We start from the raw sequence: 24768 nt of genomic DNA, 5'->3' as shown, positions 1-24768 counted from the left end.
GCCATAATTTATTATTCCAGTGCAGTTACAATTTAGATTTTGGCCACTGGATGGCAGCAGTGTATGTGCAAAGTTTTAGACTGATACAATGAACCATTGTATTTCTGTTCAAACTTTTGTATCAAGACTGCCCAAATGTGCCTAATTTGTTTATTAATAACTTTTCATGTTCAAAACTGTGCACTTTCCTCAAACAAGAGCATGGTATTCTTTCACTGTAATAGCTACTGTAAATTGGACAGTGCAGTTAGATTAACAAGAATTTAAGCTTTCTGACAAAATCTGATATGTCGAAGTCCTGGGAAATGTTCTTGTTACTTACAACCTCATGCTAATCGCAATAGCCTACGTTAGCTCAACCGTCACGCAGGGGACCAACTCCTGAATAAGTTTTTTTTAACTAAATGGCAGCCATTCGGTGACTGTGGATCTTCATGGTAGTTTGCAGGTATTTTGTATAATGCACGAGATTGGTTTATCAGTGATCTTTTTTTCCCAAATACAACATACCCGGAAATGACAGCTGTTTCTTCTTCCTGTGAATTGCATTCGTCAGTGGTCAAATTGAGTAAACAGAAATGTACATTTGGTTGGTAACGTTACAACTCATTTGTTGTCGCACGGTGTTAACATGGCTTGAATTAAATACATTTAATGCATTTTGGTTGATCCATCTTCCCCTGGATTTCGACAAGTTGTAAAATAAAGACGGCCTTGGAAAGAGCGCGCGCGGATAATTGCGGGCTGTGCGTGTGACATCACACATATCCATTACTAGCTCTTCTCGGCATTGCTCGGGTTTGTATTTAGGGGGATGGGGCCGTGCAGAGGATGATAGAGCTCTCATGGTGTTGTTCTTTACTTTTTGGCTAAATCCTTCCACTTCCTAACCGAGCCACCCACATTGTTTTATATATAGTACCCATTCACGTATGTATTTTGGCGACGTTTGACCGGAGAAAAGTGGAGTATCCGTACGACCACGGTGCACGCTGAAAAACTACAAAATGTATTCCAGTGGAGCTGCTGGAGGTAAATTGTGCATTGCTAGTTAGCAAAACGGCTAACTATAAGGGTGCTGATTTGTATGTCGTTGGTATCTTCAATTATTTACATGATGGTTTGTTTTCATTTTGTAACATTGTTCGCCAACCTCAATATAATTTCAGAATAACATTTCGTCCTAGTTAGCTAGATCTTGTTAGCAATCATTGCCACGGTTTTCCCGGCCTGTTGTTACTGTAGCTTTTAGCTTATGCACGTTGACCTGGCTAATGATAGCTGGAAGTCGATTAACTTGTTGTTCAAGTCCAATCCTAAAGTAAGATTAATTTGGGCAAATTAGCGAACAATTACTTTAAACTAGTTCTAGAAAGAATTCGACCATCAAGTAGTTGGTCTTAAGTAGCCATCTTGCTAGCTAACGTTAGCTAGCTCAGATGGACACATTGTTTGCTAGCTAGCTAGGTTAGTCATCTTCCCTTAGCCAACCGCGGCTTGTTAGCCTTTTCAAATGTTAGCTAGCTGGTTTGCATGCTGACCAGCTAACACTATTTAGCTACTTTTTAGCCATTGCTTGTTGTGACTAGTTATCTTTTCGAGGCTGTTTGATAAAAAGTTATTCTCTACCCTCTTGTTTAACTAGTTAACGTTACTATTATGGGGACCAGTCAACTTGCTATGAATTGAGCAAACATCGATCATTTAGTTATGCATCCTTTGCTAAGTTATTGTTAGTGAGTTGAAATTGCAAATGAGTTGAAACTAGCTATTAGTGAGTTGCTAATAGATTATCCTAGTAGTAGCATATAATTGTTCATTCCTCCTAGTTTTTTCAAAGTGGAGCAAGTTTGGGTGAATTTAAAATTAGCTAGAAAATAAAATTGCACCACTGATATGCCTGTTGACTAACTATTTTTTGGTTGATTATGTCCTACCCTCCACTTATTGAGAATGATAGTGACAAGTTTCAAGAAGATGAGTGGTTTAGGAGTGGTCAGACTTCCAGATTGCTTGTGTGTGCTTGTTGATAAGGGAGCAGAAAAATCGCCCAGCAGTTGTACATGACCCTGTTCTAAGGCTGATAAGAGAGCAAGGCATTTAGAAATAGTTAGCTAACTATGCAGGAATAAAGTATAGGGAATAAAAATGTACATGAAGAATGACGTAACATGGTTTCCTTTGGGCATTTTCAAAAGGAGAAATATCTAAGAATATTACACAACATTTTGATCCATTCAGCCTTCATTTGACTCATTGTGAGACATGCCAATTGACCAGCCTTTTCTTCTTCTCTAGCTGCTGAGATGCTTGAACCACCTCACTCCTCGGGGTCAATTGGCTCTGGTAAGCTTCTTTCACACCAGTATAAGTCTAGCACTATATTTGTACTGCCAGCCTACTATACCCCACAGTATACATTTTGTTTTCTTCTGTCCCTCGGACTGCTGTAATTTAAATGTCTTGATTCTGCCATTCAAATACGGCAAGTATAATTGTAGGAATCAATTGGATGAAAAGTGTTTACCAGCAAGAAAGAACAGTAGACTGCACTGAAGCACTAGGCATATATTTTCCAATGAACAGATTTGCATCTTACAATATGTCCTGAATATCAGACCCCTGAAATCCCCTCTTCTACTAAATATTACAGCAGATATTCAGACATTCTGATTTGAAATGGAGAGAAATCCTATAATAGTTCACTCTTCATAGAGGCTTAACTAGCTGAGAGAACAAATGTCCACCGGGAAAAGTCAGCTCAAGGAAAGACTGCATTTTTCTGAAACTTTCCTGGTATTTTTTCCTGCCACATTAACAATGTCTTAATCATGCGTTAAGACTCACAAGGACATTCCACTTGTTCTCTTCAGTGACTTATTGGACATGACAGTTTGTACTGTATAGCTAGCTAGTGTGCATTGTTAAAGTGAAAAGGGAGTTATGGGGATTCAAAGAGCTGGAGAACAGAGATAAGATGTCTAAAGGGAGTATGTTCAAACATGTTCCTCCATGACCTCAAGGCCCCAGACCGAACGAACAGTCAAACTCGGCCAGGGCTCACCAACCAAATAGTTCAAGCATGGCAGCAAAATGTATTGAGCATCTATTCACATTCTAGAAAATAATATTTCACTTTCAAGTGTGAAAGAACAATCTTGTGAGTTACCCTAATATAGCCTGGTCCCAGGTCTGTTTGTTGTCTTTCCAACCCATGACCATGATCATAGGAGTTGGTAAAACTTCTCAAAGTTCTGGGACCAGGCTAAACAACCTGTTTTGTATGTGCAGTTATTAACTTGTTTCTTTGTTTGCTTCCTACCCCTGACCCCTCAGATCCAGATCCCCCGTCTCCCCCAGTGCCAGAGTATGTGTTCAAACCCCCCTCGCGGCCAGACTTTGGCACCATGGGCAGGACAATCAAACTGCAGGCCAACTTCTTTGAGATGGAGATCCCCAAACTGGAGGTCTACCACTACGACATTGACATCAAGCCAGAGAAATGCCCCAGAAGGGTCAACCGGTATGGAGCCGTTTTAATTGGTTTACAGGCTTTCACCTGAGCGAAATAACTAGTAGGCTATTGTCTAGTTAATGACGTTTTGTACTGTATTGATAAAGTCTAACGCCCCATTTGTGTTCTCAGGGAAATTGTGGAGCACATGGTACAGCACTTTAAAACGCAGATCTTTGGGGATCGAAAGCCAGTGTATGACGGGAGGAAGAATCTCTACACAGCCATGCCCTTACCTATAGGCAGGGAAAAAGTACGTCTCCCCGTCTGACCAGAGGTGTCTGTTATGTGAAGGCCCCTATGTTTTGGGACAGCCGTGATTACACGCAATGTGATATTATGTACACTCAGTGGCCAGATTATTAGGCAAACCTATCTAGTACTGTGCCAGAACCCCTTTTTGCCTCCAGAACAGTACAAATTCTTCGGGGCATGGAAACCATTCCCCACACATTACACCACCAGCCTGTACCATTGACACCAGGCAGGATGGGGCCATGGATTCATGCTGCTTATGCCAAATCCTGACTCTGCCATCAGCATAACGTAACAGGAATCGGGATTCATCGGATCAGGCAATGTTTATTCACTCAATTGTCCAGTGTTGGCTATCGCGTGCCAACTGGAGCCACTTCTCCTTGTTTTTAACTGATAGGAGTAGAACCCGGTGTGGTTGTCTGCTGCAATAGCCCATCCATGACAAGGACCGACGAGTTGTGTGCTTTGAGATGCTGCTCTGCACTCCACTGTTGTACGGTGCCGTTATTTGTCTGTTTGTGGCCCGCCTGTATGATTCTTGCCATTCTTCAACCTCTCATCAGTTAGCTGTTTGCGCCCGCTGGACTGCTGCTGACTGGATGTTTTTTTGTTTGTCGCACCATCTTTAAACTCCAGACACTATAGTGCGCAAAAAGGGGCCCGGCCAGCTTCTGCGACCCAAACTGGCGTACCTGGTACCAATGATCATACCACGCTCAGTCGCTTAGGTCACTCGATTTGCCCATTCTAACATTTAATCGTACAGTAAAAGGATGCCTGTTTGCTGGCTTTATATAGCAAGCCACGGCCACGTGACTTGTCTGTAGAAGCGAACCGTTTTCGTGAACTTGGTGGTGTACCTAAATAAACAGGCCTCTGAGTGTAAATTACATCCATAATATTGGTTTCTATCTTGTGTATAGACTACTTTTCACACGTCTTGGGGTATACAGTAACGTCAAAGTATTTGCCCCCTTCCTGATGTTCTCTATTTTTGATACTGAATGTTATCAGATCTTCAACTGAAACCTAAATATCAGATAAAGGGAATCTGAGTGAACAAATAACACAATTACATGTTTATTTCATAAATAAAGTTATGCAACACGCAATGCCCCGGTGTAAAAAAACGAATGGACCCCTTACACTCAATAACTGGTTGTGCCACCTTTAGTTGCAATGACTCCAGCCAAATGCTTCCTGTAGTTGTTAATCAGTCTCTCACATCACTGGAGGAATTTTGGCCCAGTCTTGTATGCAGAACTGCTTTAACTCCACAACCTTCGTGGGTTTTCAAGCATGAAATGCTCGTTTCAAGTTATGCCACATCTCAATTGGGATTAGGTCTGGACTTTGACTATAACATTTCAACATTTCAAATTTGTTGCTTTTGAATCATTTTCATATTGAGATGATTGTGTGTTGGATGATTTGTATTGCTGCATAACCCAGCTGCACTTCAGCTCACAGATGGACGGCCTAACTTTCTCCTGTAGAGTTTTCGGATGCAGCCTATTTTAAACGCACCAAAACACCTGTGTCCCCAAACAGGTGGAGCTGGAGGTGACCATCCCAGGCGAGGGGAAAGACCGGAACTTCAAAGTGGCCATAAAGTGGGTGTCCTGCGTCAGTCTGCAAGCTCTTCAAGAAGCCCTGTCGGGACGACTGCCAAACATCCCCTTTGAGACCATCCAGGCCCTGGACGTGGTCATGAGACATTTGCCCTCTATGAGGTCAGTGTTTTCCCCTTTAGAACAATCAGTATATTTTTGCTATGTAATATTGGTATTTAATGGTGGTATTTAGTTACAGCACATACATAGTTATCAAACAAATGTTCTCGTGCAAATGGACTTGATCAAACCAGTAAATGGGTCCACACACCTAATATGTCCCTCTATCTTTCCTTCAAACATGGTCACAAATTCACAAATAACAGTTTTCTTTGTACCCACCAAAGCCTTACAATCCCCATTCACTTCTAGTATATTTCTCCCTGTGGGTTATGCAAATTCCTCTCTCCTTGTCTATTTGTAAAGCCAATTTCAGTTGAGATATTAATCACATTTTCCTCCCACCCTCATCCAACAGGTACACCCCCGTCGGACGTTCTTTCTTCACCCCTTCAGAGGGATGCTCCAACCCCCTGGGCGGGGGCAGGGAGGTCTGGTTTGGGTTCCACCAATCGGTTAGGCCTTCCCTGTGGAAGATGATGCTAAACATTGACGGTAGGTTTCACTCTGCAAATGGCTGTAAGGAATGTACCATTTGGAACACAGCCAAAGTGTCAGACTAGAGTATGTCTCTGTGTGTGACTGGAAAGAGGATAGTACTGGGAATCTCATTCCATGGTAGGTTTCAGTCAGTAAATAAGTGGCGTTGATTAAGCTCTCCCTAAAGTGCTGATTTGGGTGGAGCTTGTACTTTTGTGGTGATGCCATTGGTCCTAAAAGTGTAAACCCACTGCTAAAATGAGTGCAACCTACCATAATGGCAAGTTACAGTATGTATCTGGAAGGAGGATAGGCCTGAATCTGTGCTGTGCTTGGTGTTTTGTTTTTGCAGTGTCAGCCACCGCCTTCTACAAGGCCCAGCCTGTGATTGAGTTCATGTGTGAGGTTTTGGATTTCAAAAGTATCGAAGAACAACAGAAACCCTTAACCGACTCCCAGAGAGTAAAGTTTACCAAGGAAATCAAAGGTAATCATTCATTACCAGGTAATCAATAGTTGCGTTGGGTTGGTTGTTTTGTCTGTCTGAGTGGAAATATTTGAAAATACTTATATCCCAAAATTCTGTACTATAACATATAGATGATGCATGTATCTTTGTGTATTGACTTAAAATCTTAATCTGACTTGAAATCAGAGTAGAATGTGATAAAATAGGAAACTGTTGTTGTCCACAGAATATGTGAATCTGACTATTGTCTTGTTGTGATTCTCAGGTCTGAAGGTTGAGATCACTCACTGTGGTCAGATGAAACGGAAGTACAGAGTATGTAATGTTACCAGAAGACCGGCCAGCCACCAGACGTAAGAAAGAACACCCTAAAATATTCACAACAGCCTCAATTCCTTTAGTTTCCTGTGATGTAAACATGACTGGTTTGTTTAGGGATGTGATAGAAACAAACCTAATATGAACATGTTTTACACATCATTAATGTGCAGGTTAGGAGCAGATCCCAATCAAACAGAAATCCCCACTTGGTCTTGGATTTCTTTGAAAATCCATTTAAACTTTATTTATTTTTGGTTCGCTCATCTGTTTGACCTCAGGTTTCCACTGCAGCAGGAGAATGGCCAGACCATAGAATGCACAGTAGCGCAGTACTTCAAAGACAAGTACAAACTCATACTGCGCTACCCCCACCTTCCCTGTCTACAGGTCGGACAGGAGCAGAAACACACCTACCTCCCCCTCGAGGTCAGTCGGCAGTCTCCCCTTACAACTTGTTGATGGTTTACTGCTGGGTTTAAGTTGTTACAAAGAATGAGGATCCGGGCGGTATTACAGAATCCCTGTTTTACCATTACTTCGACAGACGATGCACAAGAGTATGCTTTAGTAATTTAGCAGACCCTCTTATCCAGAGCAACTTACAGTAGTGAGTGTGTATGTTTTCGTATTGGTCCCCCGTGAGAATCGAACCCACGACCCTGGCGTTGCAAGCGCCATGCTCTACCAACTGAGCCACACGGGACATCGTGTCAGGTAGCTCAAGTGTTTTAAAACCTGCCACACTTCCTTTGAATCAGCTGTTTTTTCCTAGGAGAAAAGACATGCACACATTTAAACATTATATGCTTCTCATCCTTTTATCTAGAAAACCTATTTGTTCAATGCATTTTCAACCACTTTACACATTTATAAATGTAATTTGCCTGACGCGTGAGTGGAGGAGTCTCATTTCATACAAGCGCATGTGTTTCCTCTCCTTTATTATCTTTGGCCCTTTTCAAAAGGAGGCAAGGAGAGAACTGAGGATTTAGCTTAACCAATTGACATTCTCCATATGCAAGACTATTCTCCGGCTGAAGCCTTTGTGATGTGTCCCTGGGGTTAGTAATAAAGTTGTGTTGTAATGTATGTGTCTAGGTCTGTAACATAGTGGCTGGCCAGCGGTGCATCAAGAAGCTGACCGACAATCAAACATCCACTATGATCCGTGCCACAGCCCGATCGGCACCTGACCGTCAGGAAGAGATCAGCAAACTGGTAAAGAGACTTAACTGACTTGGGAGAGAGAACTCAAGCACAGTGTGTCTTGAAAGCTACTTTTATGAACTTGAAATGATCTATTAGGATGTACATTGACTCTGAACGGCTGTGATTTAACTATTGATGGCCTGACCATATGTGAATGTTTTCATTTGGGCTGTCTTTCCAAAGTCCTAATGTGTGTGTGTGTGTGTGTGTGTGTGTATATATAAACAGTGATGTAAAAGCACTTCATTATTTATTATATTTTTGCAGACTTTTACTTCACTACATTCCTAAAGAAAATACTCCATACATTTTCCCTGACACCCAAAAGTACTCACACTTTGACAGGAAAACGGTCCAATTCACACACTTATCAAGAGAAGATCCTTTGTCATCTACTGCCTCTGAACTGGAGGACTCACTAAACACGTGCTTCATTTGTAAATTATGTCTGAGTGTTGGTGTGCCCCTAGCTATCCGCCAATAAATGTAAAAAAAATAAATTGTGGATTTTAGCAATTCCATTTACTTTTGATACTTAGGTATATTTAAAACCAAATACTTTTAGGCTTTTACTCAAGTAGTATTTTACTGGATGACTTTTACATGAGTCATTTTCTATTTGAGTACTTTCTCCACAACTGTATATAAACACACTGTATTATTACCACTAAACCTTTTTCTCTCTTTTCAGATGAGAAGTGCCAACTTTAACAATGATCCTTACGTGCGTGAGTTTGGGGTGATGGTGAGGGATGAGATGACCGAGGTGAACGGCAGAGTCCTCCAGGCCCCATCCATACTCTATGGAGGGCGGGTAGGTTTCTCTTATTTAAGATGGGTTGGGTTAATCCTGGTCTTTGTACTAACAAGAACACAACTGATTCAAATGATCAACTAATCACCAAGCTTTTAATCAGGTGTGTAGTGCTATGGCAAAAACCTGGCATTATAAAAACTGCACTGATGAACAACAGTTCTTTACGTATATTATGGAAACTTAGATCACTCCAAATAACTAAGTTACGTCACTTGTATTTTGAATCAGCCTTCTAATGTGAAACATCCCATTTAAGCCCGGTGTACACAACCCAATTTTGGCCCTGATTTTTAGCTGCCCCAGCGACGACATCCCCATATCTTTGCCTACTCAGGGTGTGTCACCAACGCATATTTAATGTGACTACCGCTAGTATGAGTCTTGCCTTTAGCCAAAGTGTCAGTTACAGCTCTGAAGTGCACAAGCAATGTTATTTAAATTCAAATGATGACTAGAGACATTTCAACTCTGTATGGCAAGTGTGAATGTCTGACTCAAAAAGTTTGAGGCTGCTTTGAGCCACAGCACGTTTAATCTAATCACATTGTTTTGGCGAGACGGCGTGATATCAAATCCTCACCGACCAAGTGAAGTCTTGCAGGGTGACCTCAGTCTGTGCCACATCGCTTAGTATTGCACCACTATGTTGGCAACACAAACAAAAACTACAGGAATGCCAGTTGTTTAATGCAAGGCTCAGCAATGTTTGGATTTTGACTCATGTAGTGTACACCCGGATTAATTTGTCCCATTCAGACAACTATTTGTCTCTGACCCTTATCTCTTCTTCCTTTTACTCAAGCAGAATAAAGCAATAGCAACTCCCATCCAGGGAGTGTGGGACATGAGGAACAAGCAGTTCCACACTGGCATAGAGATCAAGGTGTGGGCCATCGCCTGCTTCGCCCCACAGAGACAGTGTACTGAACTCCTGCTTAAGTAAGAACTGCTGCTACCAGGAGCCCTTAGGAGCCTCAATAACCATTGTGGGGGGGGGGGGGGGGGATGTTTTTTTTAAGTTAAAGTATTTTTCAATTTCTGAAACTTCTGTGTTAGCCTGCTAATGATTTCAATCTACACAATATTTTTGGAATCCAATAAAGAGTTAGAGGACACTTGTGTTTTTGTACCTTCTAACCTGTTTCTCTCTCAGGGCGTTCACAGACCAGCTGCGTAAGATCTCTCGCGACGCGGGGATGCCCATCCAGGGCCAACCCTGTTTCTGTAAGTACGCTCAGGGGGCGGACAGCGTGGAGCCCATGTTCAAACACCTGAAGTACACCTACCAGGGCCTGCAGCTGGTGGTGGTCATCCTGCCTGGAAAGACACCCGTCTATGGTGAGGAAACTATACTGTACAAAAATATAAACGCAACAATTTTCACGGTACAGTTCATATGAGGAAATCAGTCAATTGAAATTAATTAGGCCCTAATCTATGGATTTCACATGACTGGGAATACAGATTTGCACATGTTGGTCACAGATACCTTAAAAAAAAAATGCATCTCTAAAATGCAATTGTGTTCATTGTCTATAGTTAATGCTTGCCCATACCATAACCCCACTACCACCATGGGGCACTTTGTTCACAATGTTGACATCAGCAAAACGCTCATTGTCGTCCCCCCCCACACACACATGGTCTGCGGTTGTGAGGACGTACTGACAAATTCTCAAAAACAACGGAGGTGGCTTATGGTAGAGAGATACACATGAAGTTATCTGGCAACAGCTCAGGTGGACATTCCTGCAGTCAACATGCCAATGGCATGCTCCCTCAACTTGAGACATCTGGCATTGTTACGTGACACAACTGCACATTTTAATGGCATTCTATTGTCCCCAGCACAAGCTGCACCTGTGTAAGGATCATGTTTAATCACATTGATATACCACACCTGTCAGGTGGATGGATTATCTAGGCAAAGGAGAAATTATCATTAACAGAGATGTAAAAATATTTGTGGCCAAAATTTGAGATAAATAAGCTTTTTGTTCTGGGATCAAGCTTTTTTGTTCTTGGATCATTTCAGCTCATGAGACATGGGCCAAAACTTCTCATGTTGTGTTGTATATTTTTGTTCAGTATATTCCTAAGTTAATGAATGTCCCTGTTTATAACTCTGCCTCTAAATCCTATTGGTTTAGTTAGTGCTGTGCTCTATATGCTGTTCTGGATTATTTAGTGGATTATATGTTCAACTGTATGAAAGCAAATTTCACATGATCTTTCTACCTTACACTTTGACATCTTAGTCATTTAGCAGACACTCTTATCCAAAGTGACTTCAATTAGTGCATTCATAAACCAATTCAGAATTCATTGCAAAACACAAACTAGCTGTATATCTCTCCTGTTGTGCTGACATAGCCTTTCTCCCTCCCTCCCCTGCTTCTCTGTGGGCTAGCTGAGGTGAAGCGTGTTGGTGACACGGTGCTGGGCATGGCCACCCAGTGTGTCCAGGTCAAGAATGTTCAGAAAACCACTCCCCAGACCCTCTCTAACCTCTGCCTGAAGATCAACGTCAAGCTGGGCGGGGTCAACAACATCCTCCTCCCACAGGGCAGGTCAGTGCAGAACCTCTCATTGTCATCGCTATGAATACTTGCTGGTTTACTGTCAATGTCTAACAGTATTGTACTCTGCATTCGGTTAAAATGTATAAACCTGGGCCTCCCTGGTGGTGTAGTGGTCTAGGGCACTGCATCGCAGTGCTAGCTGTGCCACCAGAGAATCTGGGTTCGCGCCCAGGCTCTGTCACAGCTGGCCGCGACCGGGAGGTCCGTGGGGCGACGCACAATTGGCCTAGCGTCGTCCGGGTTAGGGAGGGTTTGGCCGGTAGGGATATCCATGTCTCATCGCGCACTAGCGACTCCTGGGCGCAGTGCACGCTAACCAGGTCGCCAGGTGCACAGTGTTTCCTCCGACACATTGGTACGTACGGCTGGCTTCCAGGTTGGATGCGCGCTGTTAAGAAGCAGTGCGGCTTGGTTGGGTTTCGGAGGGCGCATGGCTTTCGACCTTCGTCTTCTCTGTGATGATGGCTCTGGTTAATCTTTTCTTCCCAGGCCCCTGGTGTTCCAGCAGCCAGTCATCTTCCTGGGTGCTGATGTCACTCACCCTCCTGCTGGAGATGGGAAGAAACCCTCCATCGCTGCAGTAAGTCAGACAGAGCAGACGCTCCACAGGACCTACTAGGGACTGTAGTCTCAATAGACTACAGTAGTTTATTTTACCCACAGAACCAGGTGCAATAGTCTACCGTGGTGTCCAACATCTGAAATGACTTTCAAAACAGCCAAAAAATAAATGTGCTCTGTGCTCTGCAGCCAAAAAATAAATGTGCTCTGTGCTCTGAAGTGCTCTGCGCTTCCTCCTGATGAATCCCTACATGACTCCATCTGACCTATCCATCTCCATCTGACCTATCCATCTCCATCTGACCTATCCATCTCCATCTGACCTATCCCTCTAGTGAAAATCCTGATGTGAATGTTTGTATATTGTCCTGATCACATCCCTGTTCCTCTTTTCTAGGTGGTGGGGAGCATGGACGCCCACCCCAGCCGCTACTGTGCCACGGTGCGGGTGCAGCAGCATCGCCAGGACATCATCCAGGACCTGGCCACAATGGTCAGAGAGCTGCTCATCCAGTTCTATAAGTCCACCCGCTTCAAGCCCACCCGGATCATCTACTACCGCGACGGCATATCTGAGGGCCAGTTCAACCAGGTTAGACTTGAGGTAGACTTGAGGAAATAGGATTTCAATTCAATTGCATGATCTGTAATTGTACTGTACTGGTTGTGAGTAAAGGATTTTCTGCTATTTTTTTTTTTTCTCTCTGTTTCTATTGGTTACTGTTCCAATTTACTTCTGAATGCCTAGTCTTTGTTTTACTGAGATCATATCAGGTATTTCAGATTTAAAACTTTTTAACCAAAAAGAAAGTTAAAAGGTTTCTTTTTTTTATCCCAGCTGTGTTTCTGTTTCTATTAGTAACCGTTCCAATTCTGAATTGCCCTCTCTATCATTTCCCCCCTGATTTGTATTGTGACGTGTGGGAGTTACTGTTTTTAAACTGTAGCTGTCGTTTTGGGTTTTATCCAGGTGCTCCAACATGAGTTACTGGCAATCCGTGAGGCCTGCATCAAACTGGAGAAGGACTACCAGCCCGGTATCACCTTCGTGGTGGTGCAGAAGAGACACCACACTCGACTGTTCTGCATGGACAGAAACGAGAGGGTTCGACATCTCTCCAATTCATACTGGCCACTATTATTACTGTAAAAGAAACTTCTATGAAATGCCTACATTGTGATATTATATGATTCCTAATGTGTTTTGTTCAGGTTGGTAAGAGTGGCAACATCCCTGCAGGCACCACAGTGGACACCAAAATCACTCACCCATCGGAGTTTGACTTCTACCTGTGTAGCCACGCTGGCATTCAGGTAGGGACCAGCCAAATGGCTAGGGTACAATTTCTGACACAACCCAGGACACCGTAGAGCTAGCAAGTGGAGAAGGGACTATTCTGGAAGAGAGCCTACCTCCAGCTTTACTAATACTAAACTCAGCAAAAAAAGAAACATCCCTTTTTCAGGACCCTGTCTTTCAAAGATAATTTGTAAAAATCAAATTAACTTCACAGATCTTCACTGTAAACACCATGCTTGTTCAATGAACCATAAACAATTAATGAACATGCACCTGTGGAACGGTCGTTAAGACACTAACAGCTTATAGACGGTAGGCAATTAACGTCACAGTTAAGAACTTAGGACACTAAAACGGCCTTTCTACTGACTCTGGAAAAACACAAAGAAAGATGCCCAGGGTCCCTGCTCATCTGCGTGAACGTGCCTTAGACATGCTGTAAGGAGGTATGAGCACAAACCCACCGTCGTTGGACCAGACAGGCCTGGCGAAAAGTGCTCTTCACTGATGAGTTGCGATTTGGTCTCACCAGGGGTGATGGTTGGATTCGTGTTTATCGTTGAAGGCATGGGCGTTACACCGAGGCCTGTACTTTGGAGCGGGATTAATTTGAAGGTGGAGGGTCCGTCATGGTCTGGGGCAGTGTGTCACAGCATCATCGGACTGAGCTTGTCCTTGCAGGCAATCTCAACGCTGTGCGTTACAGGGAAGACATCCTCAGTGGTCTGCCTTGGCCAGCAAAGAGCCCGGATCTCAATCCCATTAAGCACGTCTGGGACCTGTTGGATTGGAGGGTGAGGGCTAGGGCCATTCCCCCCAGAAATGTCTGGGAACTTGCAGGTGCTTTGGTGGAAGAGTGGGGTAACATCTACAGCAAGAACTGGTAAATCTGGTGCAGTCCATGAGGAGGAGATGCACTGCAGTACTTAGTATCTGGTGTGGCCACCAGCTGCATTATCTGTTATTTTTTTTGTTGATCCCCCCCTTTTTCAGGGACAAACTATTTAATTTCTGTTAGTCACATGTCTGTGGAACTTGTTCAGTTTGTCTCAGTTGTTGAATCTTATGTTCACACATATCTACACGTGTTAATTAAGTTTGCTGAAAATAAACGCAGTTGACAGTGAGGACGTTTCTTTTTTTTGCTGAGTTTATGTGCTTCTGAGACCTAGATGTAGTTTCACTGCTCTAAATGTTTTTAGAATTGGGATGTTTAACATTTATAGGCTGTTATACTTTGGTTGTAGTAGAGCTAAATGACATGCATTACCACTAAACATGATTTAATAATGGTAATACCTTTCCCCAGGGGACCAGCCGACCGTCCCATTACCACGTGCTGTGGGACGACAACCATTTCACCTCGGACGAGCTGCAGGTGCTAACCTACCAGCTGTGCCACACCTATGTGCGCTGCACCCGCTCCGTGTCCATCCCAGCACCAGCCTACTACGCCCACCTGGTGGCATTCCGTGCCCGTTACCACCTGGTGGATAAGGAGCATGACAGGTAAGAGACCAGGTCTGATGTTGACCATGGCCCTGTTCTGATAACCTATTCAAAATACTTCCTTATTTCCATCGTATCGCTGTACCATTCAAACTGTGACAGGTTAGTGATTACCAGGAAGTGATGAAGGAGAATTAAAAAAAAAAAAATTGGGACTGAATAATTCAAGCTCTTCCCATTGTAATCATTCTAGTGCGGAGGGCAGTCACACGTCGGGACAGAGCAATGGGCGTGACCAGCAGGCTTTGGCCAAGGCAGTTCAGATCCACCAGGACACACTGCGCACTATGTACTTCGCCTGAAGCACCGGGGGCGGGCATTGGTGAGACAGACCCAACAGGGAAGAAGCCTTCTCTCCTCCCACCTAACCCCCTTACTGTATCAGGTGTGGGCGTTAAGTGGGTTTGTCGTCTTGTCTCTCCCTGCCAGTAAGGGGGAATGATACCAAACAAATTAGGGAGGTTTTTTTTCTCCAATGTCCACAATTATTTTCAAACATGCATACAAAACCTCTTTCTCCCCCCCTTCCTGGCCTAACCCTGGTCGTTATTAGGAGTACTATGTGAAATGGGTTGTGGTGGAGTGGACTCCTTTATTTTACATGTTGTACATTTGTTTGTATTTGTAAATGTGGGGGAGAGATTTGTATTACTTTTCTTTACACTGACAGTTGGAAATACTTGTATCAAACTAAGGGGCGGTATCATCACACTTTGGTGGCGTTTAGACACTATACAGTTTTCTGAAGGGGTCTCCAGGGTTGAAAGGAGGTGGGGATATCAAAGACGAGAACGGTCCGATTGGTTTATAATCATTCTTACTCTTCACAACTTTATTTATCAGCCAATCAAAGCAAAGTGCACTGACCAGGACTTAAGTACACAAGTACTTAACATCTTATCTTTTCATTTGTATGTACTATGAATTTAACAGGCTTGGATACAGTACCAGCCTCAAGAGTATTTGTCCTCCAACACTGGTGACCAACACGTTTTTATGCTGCATCTGATGACCGTTAAGCAAGTAATTTTTGTATTAGATTTTCATTAGACTTTGAAACTGTTAACACTTATTTTTTATCAAGACTTATACAAATTAATAATATGAAATTGTAACGACAGCAATTTTTGCTGTCTTGCCTTTTACTTGGACTGGGTTGTTTTTTCAATCTATGGCCAGTGTGGCCAGCGAATAGATTTACTAATAGAATGGGACTGGTTCCCAACAGACACCTTTTGTGTTCTCTGAGCCACATTACATGTGAAGACATCTACATTGGGGGGGTCAAGTCTCTTGAAATGAAATCTGTCTCGTTTTAGTGTCCCCCTTATTTTCATGCAATCTATTTTACGAATTTGTGCGTAGATCACTTACACGTTCGTTTAAGCATTTGGATATTGTTAACCCTATCTAGTTTTCTTTATGGTTTTATGGCAGTGAAATGGTTTTCTCCTGACTGGGGGGGGGGTGTAGTTGTAATGCTGTCATCTTGTAGTACAGTTGATGTATGAATCGGTATAGTAGAGTGAAGCCTGTGATGTCAATGTCACACGTGTAGGTACTGGACTGAAGATGGGGTGGGGTTCTATTGGGGGAGAAAAGATTCCTGAGACTGCTAGATATTTTCTCTTTGTTATTCCTCTTTAAAAAAAAGGGAGCAATTATGCTATTCTACTAGTCGAGCAAAGTTGTACTTTTTTTCTCTTTTTTTTTTTAGGCAAGTAGTTTAATTGTGGGCTTTGTATCATAGCCTCATGGGATATAAGGTATATTTTGAATACGCTTTTAGAAGAGAATGCTAAAATGATAGAAGGAATTTAAAAACGATTGTCCGGTATGTAGTTATAAAGAATATTAAAACGACAAAAAAATATTTGTAAAAAAAAGTTTATGCAGAGCTTGCATGAAGAAATGGTAATGCCTTCCAAAATGTTTTATTTCCCTTTTCTGTTCTCCTTAGTAATGACATTTCAGCAGGGGTTTTTCATATAGCTTAGATTGGCTGGCTTTTATCTCGCTCTTTTCTAACTATGCATTGTTTTTAACCAAGAGATTTTAGCAGTGACCTTTCCCAAATATGAATTTAGGACATTTGTAGAGTAGTAGTTTTTTGTTGCTTGGTGTGTTTTAATAGCATTTGTAGTGCTTCTTCCCTAGACCTTTGTAATGGTATGGGGGGTTGTATTGTATATTTGATAGCACAAAAAATTCGGTATATACTTTGTAGAACACACATCACTCTTCTTAGCCAAACAAGATTACACATTTTATACAAAATTCATGTCCTAAAGAAACTGAAGCACAAGAGACCATTTTTAATTCCAGGTGCTCGACTTTCTCTTTCACTAATGTCACCTTAAATCTCAATGGACTTGTCCAAGATGCTCTTCACTTGCCATAAGTATGGTAATAGACGCTGAAGTGGTTTTGAATACTTTTTTTTTCTCTCTCTACCTTAATGACATTTCTCATTTACCTTAAGTCATCCGAAGTCCGACTGACTGTTTGTGGAGCATTCTTAGAAATCAAGTACTTGATATTTACTTGGTTTTTTTCCTTTTTCTTTGCTGGTCTTGTGATTTTGTAAATTTAATGCATTTTTGATAGTAGTGAACATAGATTCCATTGATTGGTCAAGCCAAGCAGGAGACCCGGACATACATTATGTGCAATTGTGTTGAAATGGCTGTGTGTTCTACCTCTTGTTACCTGTTCAAGTGTTATGGTAACGTCACACTGATGGTCATTTCTTCATAATTACACAGGATATTATATCTGGTTGTCATGTATGACAGTCAGTGAACCTGCGTTCTGTAGTCATAGTTTCACAGTTCTTGTGTGGGATCTTAAATCTTGTTCAAGATGTTTCCAAAACAAACAAACAAAGTGATTTGAGAGCAAATTATTTGATCGTAACAAGCTTTTTATTTTAATTGTTTTCTGCGCCAATGCATTAATGTTTAGCACCTCATTGCATATCTTTGGAGATAGATGGAGTTGCCTAACAGACTGCGTTGTAAACATGTTGGTAAAGCCAAGGCTAACAATTTAGCTGCTCACCCACAATTTGATGATTAGTATTGTTCATTGACATTTTTCTTTTTAGCTATTTGCTTAATACTTTTGAATATGCAACATGTACTGTTCCCATAGATACACATGGGGTACATAGACATGTACTGCTCTGCTCCCATAGATACACATGGGGTACATAGACATGTACTGCTCTGCTCCCATAGATACACATGGGGTACATAAACATGTACTGCTCTGCTCCCATAGATACACATGGGGTACATAGACATGTACTGCTCTGCTCCCATAGATACACATGGGGTACATAGACATGTACTGCTCTGCTCCCATAGATACACATGGGGTACATAGACATGTACTGTTCCCATAGATACACATGGGGTACATAGACATGTACTGCTCTGCTCCCATAGATACACATGGGGTACATAGACATGTACTGCTCTGCTCCCATAGATACACATGGGGTACATAGACATGTACTGCTCTGCTCCCATAGATACACATGGGGTACATAGACATGTACTGCTCTGCTCCCATAGATACACATGGGGTACATAGACATGTACTGCTCTGCTCCCATAGATACACATGGGGTACATAGACATGTACTGCTCTGCTCCCATAGATACACATGGGGTACATAGACATGTACTGCTCTGCTCCCATAGATACACATGGGGTACATAGAAAGGCATCTCCCATGTTGCTTTAATTGGGTTCATTGAATGAAATGTTGTTTTTGGAATGCGTCGTCTTAGCTCCCCTCATTGTTGTCTCACATTTGATTCATATTTGCTACAGTCAACCCAACAGATGGCAGGTTTTAGTTAATACAGTTCAAGTAGACATGGTTGATAACATAAGTTGTTGTTGCTGTGTTAACTAATCAAGCATGACTTGTTGTAGGGTGCACTGGTCAAAACAGCATGTTTGCTTGTCCATTGACTTGTGAACATTCTCCTTTCAAAATGGCTAAAGCGCAACTTTTCATACTACCTTTTTTCATCCGTTTTCCCTCCCCGAAGTCTGCCTCGCCTTTTTGTTCACCCTAAACTTGTTTCTTGGGAGATGTGGTCTTGTTACGGCTTATGTGTTTTAAGTTACTTATACACAGCACCTTGGATTATACCAGACCTGTACAGCTTTGCTTTTCCTGAAAATATCCAAAACATTTGATGTTATTTTGCACTAAAATAAAACCCCTTTTGGAGCTGTAGTATAGTCACTAGTTTATTGTCTGAGAGAAAATGAGACCAGATCAGCTGGTGATATGATGCATCATGAGTCTCAATACCAGGCTAGTTTGTCTGAGACCATACCAAGTCATTGCATTGACAACTGGTCCCAGATTACACACAATCAAATTGTATTGGTCACATACACGTGTTTAGCTGATGTTGTAGGAAATGCTTGTTTCTAGCTCCAACAGTGCAGTAATATCTAACCATTTCCCAACGTATACCCAATACACACATCTAAGTAAGGAACGGGGTTAAGAATGTATACATATACAGACGAGCAATGTCAGCGGCATAGACTATGATACAGTATACACAAATGAGATGAGTAATGCAACATATGTAAACTTTAATAAAGTGGCCAGTGATTTCAAGTCTGTGTATTTAGGCAGAAGCCTCTGTGCTAGTGATGGCACACTAAGCCAGACATTCAGATGTTTACACCTAGGCCTGTTTGTCGAGAGGGTTTCTCCCAGCCAGCATGTGGTGGGGATTCACTGAAAATAATGCCTTTTTAACGTCATCGTCAGATAACTGCCACTGGGTTGTCATTGAATCTCCTCCCAGAAGAGGGCGCTATTCATCATTTATTCTATTGAGCTTTTGTATTTCTATGGCCATGAAAAGGTTGTGAGGGGAAAACCATATGCAAAACAATAGTCAACTGACATTTATCTTACCATGTATTAGGATGATGGGTAGACGTCTGGTAGTTGGAACGTTCTGATTGTATATCTTATTGGTTGTGTAAATGTGTAGCTATAGTCTGATGCCAAAGTAGTGTGTGTGTGGAAAAAGGGTCCAGCAAGTTGTTGGTTAAATGTGTATTACCTGCGTTGTTGTGGTTGCCAGAATTAGAGAAGTCAGAGGCATCAAAGAATGTGGCAGAATTAGTAGCATATCCGTATGTAGGAGTTGACTGCACACCTTTTTTGATCGGAGAACACCTTGCTATATTTAAGCATAAAGGCACCTTGGGGGTTTGTGGTATACGGCCAATAAACCACAGCTAAGGGCTGTTCTTAGGCGCAATGCATTGCGGAGTGCCTGGACACAGCTCTTAGCCAAGGTATATTGGCCATATACCACAAACCCCGAGGTGCCTTATTGCTACTGGTTACCAAGGGGCGGCAGGTGGTTAGAGCGTTGGGCCAGTAACCCGAAAGGTTGCTGGATCGAATCCCCGAGCTGACAAGGTAAAAATCTGTTGTCTGCCCTTGGACAAGGCAGTTAACCCACTGTTCCCTAGTAGGCCGTCATTGTTAATAAGAATTTGACATTAACTGACTTGCCTAGTTACAGGTTACATTTAAAACCAACATAATTAGAGCAGTAAAAATAAATTGTTGGCACACCCATGGTATACGGTCTGATATACTGTGGCTTTCAGCCAATCAGCATTCAGGGCTGGAACCACCCAGCTTTAAACGATTTAGTCTGTCAGTCAAATCAGGAATGTACGCAGGTGAGATACAGTTGCCATAGGGAAGTCATCCGTAGATGGAATGTGTATTTGGTCTTGTACAAAATAACATTAAAATCATGCACAGACTATCTCAAGTTAGTAATTAGTGCATGAAATCAAGACATGCATATGCATCGTGGGCCGTGAATAACACCTATGTTGATGGGGGTGTTTTCTTGTATTAGAAGGCATATCATGTTAATAGATCATTGGAACTGAACAGTAGCTTTACATTCTAGTCCCAAGCCCTTGCAGGAAAAGGTGCTCTTCATATAAGGCTGAGACTCCAAGTCCTATCAGAAGGTCTTTTGTATTATCAATATTTATGATTAAATCGATGTTGAGCATTTGCCACCTGATTTTGTACTGTCGGTCTGAGTATTTGTGGAGAACAAATATCGATAACTAAAGGTTATGAATAATAATAATAATAGTCTGTCTTATACATAAAATGACAATAGATCCAATATTTATCTTTATCATGCTTATTTGAGTCGTTGGAGTGTGTTTGCGTGACATTTTCAAAGGTATTTGAGATGGTTTAGCTTCTCCATTGCTTAGCTTTACCCTGTAGTAGTTTTCACTTGTATAGCTTTGATTTGGGCAAAACATTGTCTAGATGGGCTGAGTAGTAGTAGTATAGGCTGGCTTTTCTATCCTATCCAGCTAAGGTAATGGCTCCTGTATTACAGAGGAAAGTGAAAGTAAACAACGTAAATTACAAAACGGGTGCTATCTGTGTTCAAACTATTTTATACTGTGGGCAAACAAAAAATATATAAAATCAGATGTGTGTACAGAAAGGCCGCTCTCCTTTACCCATCTTCCCTTGAAGGTCTACATTTAAAATAACATCCCTGTTTAGTAGAGTAACTTATTTTCTTAACTCAAATGTAACAATGAATGTACTTATGGCCAGTGTATTTGTAATATTAAGTTGTATCCACCTGTAATTTATGCTTGTATCATAACTTTTTTTTATGCATGCTCATTAGCTTCAGTCCACAAACCTTAAACTGATTGGCTCCTGAAAGTGGGATAAAGTCCAACTTCAGTCTTTGTTTTCCTAAGTACCTTAGCATAGGCTAACATCACATATTGTCAAATAATGAATTCCCCTTCTGTCGTCACATTGAATAGACATGAGTAAGAAACTGATTATAGTCTCATACATCTTGTTCATCAGAAAGCTAAATGTTATCATTTAAAAGTTGATTTCTGAGTTACATTTGAAAGCTATCACGGGAACATTTAGACTTCTATAAAATAAAACAGTTTTGCTACATAGTGTCACACTGGTGCAAAGATCGGTCCGTTTAATCTTTTTCCTGTGTGTGTGTGATTTTTGGCTTATGCTCGTCTTGGTTCTGATATTCCACTACAGTACACACTAGATAGTTTTATGGAAAATGACTAATGCTGTCTCAGGCAACTAATCCAACATTTTAATTTTGTGTTGACACCTTGGAATGTCTGTAAATGTCCAAGTTTTTAAGATGCTTATGATCTCTAACATGATGTGATGCTGTCTCAGTGCCATGGCTTCAGCATGTCCTGCTGTGATGAGCGTCCCATATCTCAGTCTTCTCTCCCCCTTGAGTAAACGGCACGATTGTTTTCTAGTGTTCTTCGGTTGAGCTGATTACAAGCACTAGGCCAGGATTGTCGTTATGCCAAGCTTGACCCCCTATGATCCTATTTAAAAAGAGAACAGAGCCTTCATAGCGCTTCACCAAACTAATGCCATATATGTGCATTTAACATGCAGGACTGACATGGACGTGTTATATCCTTCTGAAAGAATTGAGGGCTTCAGAATGACTTGGCTTTTTATATACCAACTTAGTAAACTACCTCAAAACGGTCTCGGGTGCTAGTGTTTATCCCTAATTTATGACGAAGACAAAAATCAATTGTAGTGACCAAACAACATAAGCCAATACTGTGTATTAGATAGACATTATTTTACATCCCAAAAATGTATTACAGATTAACTTTACATACAAAAACAAAGTTCAAAGGACCAAATTTTGTAATTGCAGTTCAAGTCTCAATGTTATTATATATGCATGCGAGTCCTCTTTATTTTTTTTTTACAACTGTAGTGATAACAAAAATAACCAATGAACGCTTAGCTAGCAGAAACTGAGTTGGGAGGAGTTCGCGTAGCAATAAGCTGTAGTCATGACTGGATGATATATTGACGTGCCAATCGAATGGCTATTTATTTGTCCATCTAATCACTTACTATTCCTGCTATAAGTTTTTGGTAGTATTACATCTAAATAATGGGCTGCAGATGGAGGCTTGTCAATGGGATGATGTATGCAGAGCAATAACTACTGAAGTCCAAGCTACGGTTGTGATTTGCTTGACTAGGTGTAATGCAAGTCTCACCTAGTGAGCTACATGAACCCTGCCTTGTGATCTAGAGTCAACTACAGCAGGCCTCAGACTCGGTGGCGTCTTTCATTCAGCCTTTAAGAGATGGATGTCTGATAAATGGAATGTACTTGTAGCTTAGAAAACAAATGGTCCACAGTTAAAGCTTACTAAGGGTCTGACACAATCTGTATCTTTAAGTGATTTTATCCAGTACCGCAATAAAACCGCCAAGGCTTATTTCATTTTGTTGTTGCCCTTTACCAGTTTTATTCTGTTCTTACACCCAGAAAAAGGAAAATAACTATCAAACTATTAATTATCCACATTTGTAATGTTTTAGATAAGGCTAATATGTATTTGTGCATGCTACATTCTACGAAGTGAATACATTTGAACTACACTTTCCTCAATGTTTTGTACATTGACATACAGATGTTGCCTACTGGCATATTTCAGTCACTTAAGATAATCTGATAGCCCAATGGAAAGGTACAACAAAGGTATGGAAATTAAATTCCAATTCTCGTGTCATTGTCATCTGATCTGAAAAATCACATGTTTTTATGGTGTGCCTTTTTAGAGATGTATTTTCCACCAATCCTATTTGAGTTGCTCACCCATATTTGAATTACAGCACCACAAAATAATTTCCACATTATCATGCAACCTTGAGTGAAGACGCTGCATAGAGTGATCAGTATTTGTGTTTTGCACTTTCACAGCAGTTTAAAAAAATGCCCGCTTAAGGCTGGGCAGACAGAAAAATGTATAAAACAAGGTATTTTATGCTATCAACATGAATAATATGACTGAAGAGCTTTTCTAAAAAGGTAAAGATATAACTATATATATATTCCCAAAGTACCTCATAAGCCTGACAAATGCTGCATTGACTTTTCTCATTTTTTATTTTGTCTTCATATTGTCCAATAAAATGTAAATTTCCCCTTTGGGAGGTTTGATTGTCACAAGGCTGTGCATATGCCATGCAAAACCAGTTCACTGTCAAACATTTAAATGTTATTTTCTGAACCTGAAGCCAAAATAAATGGTTGTGTGAGATTGTGTCATGTATGTACTTTTCTTAAATACATTTATCATCATTCTAAATTGTAGCCACATACTTTCCATGTTTTGCTTGTTAGGATGCTGTGAGTGTCCAAAGAACCCCAAAAAAATGGTTTCAGTCAGGAATTCATGTAATTTTCCATCAACAAAACTATGGCGACTCCATACTGTTCGACGTGACCGTTGACTCCGGTATTGCCATGAGAGGGCTGTATCTGTTTGTCCTCCCTATCTTATTCTCCCACACCTTTGTCTTAAGATGGCCTTAGGACTTCAAATGGGGTACCTTCTAGTATATTTGGCCTTAAAAGTACAAAATGATGCACTAGAATCCACACCTTGAGAAACCATGTCATGCATGCGCCATTGCCACATATCTACCTCCTATGAATGTAAGTGCCCTGAAGATGCAGTCACCTGATTTTAATTTGTCCTGTTACTCTTTTTTAAAAATATTTTTATGACAATCATCCTTGAATTAACAATTTAAATATTTTTGCAAAGCCCTACACTTCCTTATGTCTTGACTTTTCACAGTAAACACTATCCATTTCTGTTTTAGCCCATCAAGGATTTTTTTCTTTAAATGTCAACGTAAAGCCATTGAGGAGCAAAGTGACCAAATGCTTTTTGCAAAGGCAGTCCTGCACAGTACAGTGAACTCAAACCTCCCTCGTGTGTGATTTTAGATTTTCAGAGTTTTCTCTACCACATGCTAAAACTGAATTTGCTGTCATATCTATCATGGAGAGATCTTTTTGGTGCTGGTTTATTGGTTCGATCCACTGCTAGCAGCTCCTCGTTGTCAAAAGTGTCAGTT

The 24768-nt window shown here is 41.4% G+C and overlaps 1 protein-coding gene and 1 non-coding gene across 8 annotated transcripts; one reads left to right on the top strand and one right to left on the bottom strand.

The window, feature by feature from the left end:
* Positions 1-247: 247 nt before the first annotated feature.
* ago2 (argonaute RISC catalytic component 2) lies at positions 248-18472 on the top strand. Of its 7 annotated transcripts, none has more exons than XM_021572624.2 (20): positions 248-1032; positions 2299-2346; positions 3337-3523; positions 3647-3767; positions 5324-5505; positions 5864-6000; positions 6338-6490; positions 6720-6807; positions 7054-7201; positions 7874-7993; positions 8676-8798; positions 9604-9740; positions 9955-10139; positions 11212-11371; positions 11873-11963; positions 12342-12548; positions 12915-13049; positions 13157-13258; positions 14554-14753; positions 14947-18472. In XM_021572624.2, the coding sequence occupies exons 1-20, from the start codon at positions 1008-1010 to the stop codon at positions 15053-15055; spliced, it is 2658 nt and encodes an 885-aa protein (XP_021428299.1). In that variant the 5' UTR covers positions 248-1007; the 3' UTR covers positions 15056-18472. The 7 variants fall into 7 exon arrangements, with proteins under 7 accessions (XP_021428299.1, XP_021428303.1, XP_021428302.1 ...); XM_021572628.2 differs by having other exon boundaries at positions 3328-3523; positions 6338-6472; positions 9607-9740; positions 12342-12536; XM_021572627.2 differs by having other exon boundaries at positions 3328-3523; positions 6338-6472.
* On the bottom strand, positions 7406-7479 carry trnaa-ugc. The gene has a single exon. It is a non-coding gene; the product is annotated as a tRNA-Ala (tRNA).
* Positions 18473-24768: the final 6296 nt, after the last annotated feature.

The sequence above is a fragment of the Oncorhynchus mykiss genome, chromosome 18, assembly GCF_013265735.2.
Source record: "Oncorhynchus mykiss isolate Arlee chromosome 18, USDA_OmykA_1.1, whole genome shotgun sequence".
In the NCBI taxonomy this organism is placed as follows: Eukaryota; Metazoa; Chordata; class Actinopteri; order Salmoniformes; family Salmonidae; genus Oncorhynchus; species Oncorhynchus mykiss.
This window is presented reverse-complemented; position numbering and strand designations above follow the sequence as displayed.

Coding starts and splice junctions, on each gene's coding strand:
- ago2 (XM_021572622.2), top strand. CDS start 1,008: ATGTATTCCAGTGGAGCTGCTGGAG. Junction 10,140..11,211: donor TGGAAAGACACCCGTCTATG/GTGAGGAAACTA, acceptor TCTGTGGGCTAG/CTGAGGTGAAGCGTGTTGGT. Junction 11,372..11,872: donor ATCCTCCTCCCACAGGGCAG/GTCAGTGCAGAA, acceptor TTTTCTTCCCAG/GCCCCTGGTGTTCCAGCAGC.